The sequence below is a fragment of the Octopus bimaculoides genome, chromosome 29, assembly GCF_001194135.2.
Source record: "Octopus bimaculoides isolate UCB-OBI-ISO-001 chromosome 29, ASM119413v2, whole genome shotgun sequence".
Taxonomy (NCBI): Eukaryota; Metazoa; Mollusca; class Cephalopoda; order Octopoda; family Octopodidae; genus Octopus; species Octopus bimaculoides.
Window position 1 is genome coordinate 3,360,866 of NC_069009.1, and position 1,793 is coordinate 3,362,658.

Consider the following 1,793-nt stretch of genomic DNA (forward strand, 5'->3'; position numbering starts at 1 on the left):
GTACATATATATTGGGTTGTCCGGAAAGTTTGTGCCGATTTATAGTAGCTTACCTTTTGACTTATTTGTCATGAAACCACCTCAATTCTGGGAAGAGGGTATTTTCAAGTTAAAAGAAAGATGGAGACGCATTGTGCAAGAAAATGGTTTCATATTTGGCTGATTAAAAATGTAATGGCAAGTATTTATTGGCCTTTTTCTTCCCTTTAAAAATCGGCATGAACTTTCCGGACAACCCAATATATACAGAAAACAGTGCACATGCACAACTAAGCTAAACAGAATAGAAGAATAACAATTGAAATGGGCAAACTTACCGTTTCATTGAAAATGTAGACTCCAGCGCCGCTCTCGTCATCGAAGAGAACCCCAATAGCCAGCAGGCGCTCGATTGGGTGCCAAGTCGTGTGGGTGTAGACACCAGCCAAATCAGCAGAAATGCAGTGATCGAAGAACACTGCCATGGGGGGCGGTGGGATTGGAGGTGGGGTTATAATGACCTTTGACACCTGAAATTAAATGCACAGCGTGAATGGAATTGTAGGAGGGGAGAGAACTGGTGACTGCTATTAATTTTCATTACTTTTTTGAACTGTTGGGAGTAAAATATATGAGATTTATGGGGTTTGGGTATCTGGGTAGATACAAAGAAGTATGTATGCATGGCTGTGTGGTAAGAGGCTTGCTTCCCAACCAGAAGGTTCCGGGTTCAGTCCTACTGTGTAGCACTTTGGGCAATTGTTGTCTACTATAGCCTAAGTTTGTGGATTTGATAGATGGAAACTGAAAGAAGCCCATTGTATATATATGTATATATTTGTGTGTTTCCTTGTGTCTGTGTTTGTCCCCACCCCATCACTTGACAACTGATGTTGGTATGTTTATGCCTCCATAACTTAGTGGTTCAGCAGGAGGGACTGATAGAATAAGTACTAGGCTTCCAAAGAATAAGTCCTGGGGTCGATTTGCTCGACTAAAGGCGGTGCTCCAGCATGGCCACAGTCAAAGGACTGAAACAAGTAAAAGAATAAATACATATATATATATATAATTTAGAGAAAAGAGCGAAAGTTCATGAACTCATTCAGTCACAGACAGAAAAAATTAATAAGTAAATACACAATAAATAAGTATAATAAAATACAAAGTAAAAATCATAAAATGATAATAATAATAATAATATTGAGTGAGAGAGCAGTGCATGCCATCAAAGTGACACTGGGGTAAAATATACGAAGCCCAGTGTACCCATCATGACTACCCGTCTGATAAGGGTACACCAGGCACATGCATCACAACCATATGTGCGCGACGTGGTGATCTCATATCAAGATAAACAGTGCATGACCTCGCAGGTGGGGCCCAGGTAGAATTTTCTTCAGGTCGAGTAGCCCATCCCACTCAAAAGGTCCCTGAATAAGGTTTGTTTAAGGATGTTGAGTGAATTATTCAAACCCCAAAAATTCCTCTCAATACTATGATGCTCCCCCACTACTTCTGCTCATGATCAGAGATGCACATATCGTCAGCCACCAAGGGACATGCTCAACTGGTTAAGGTCAAACCACTGACAAGCAAATCTGTGGTATTTAGCAGAATATTTACTGTATCCGATCTTTTAAAACAATGTACATGATAACACTTCCAATGAATTAAGATCAGAAGCCATGAGAGCCACTGCCTGGTACTGCATCCGGGCATTCTATTATTATTATTATTATTATTATTATTATTTTATGATTTTTACTTTGTATTTTATTATACTTATTTATCGTGTATTTACTTATTAAATT

General features: G+C 39.0%; 1 protein-coding gene across 2 annotated transcripts in view; it reads right to left on the bottom strand.

Moving 5' to 3' along the window:
- LOC106881285 (intraflagellar transport protein 140 homolog) overlaps positions 1-1,793 on the bottom strand; it is a 33,940-nt gene that overhangs the window by 31,052 nt on the left and 1,095 nt on the right. Inside the window, exon 2 of one of the 2 annotated variants that reach the window (XM_052977931.1) lies at positions 318-509. In XM_052977931.1, the coding sequence (XP_052833891.1) occupies positions 318-464 (147 nt within the window). In that variant the 5' untranslated portion in view covers positions 465-509. Of the gene's footprint in view, positions 1-317; positions 1,002-1,793 lie in introns of those variants that run through there. The other variant, XM_052977930.1, reaches the window with a different exon arrangement.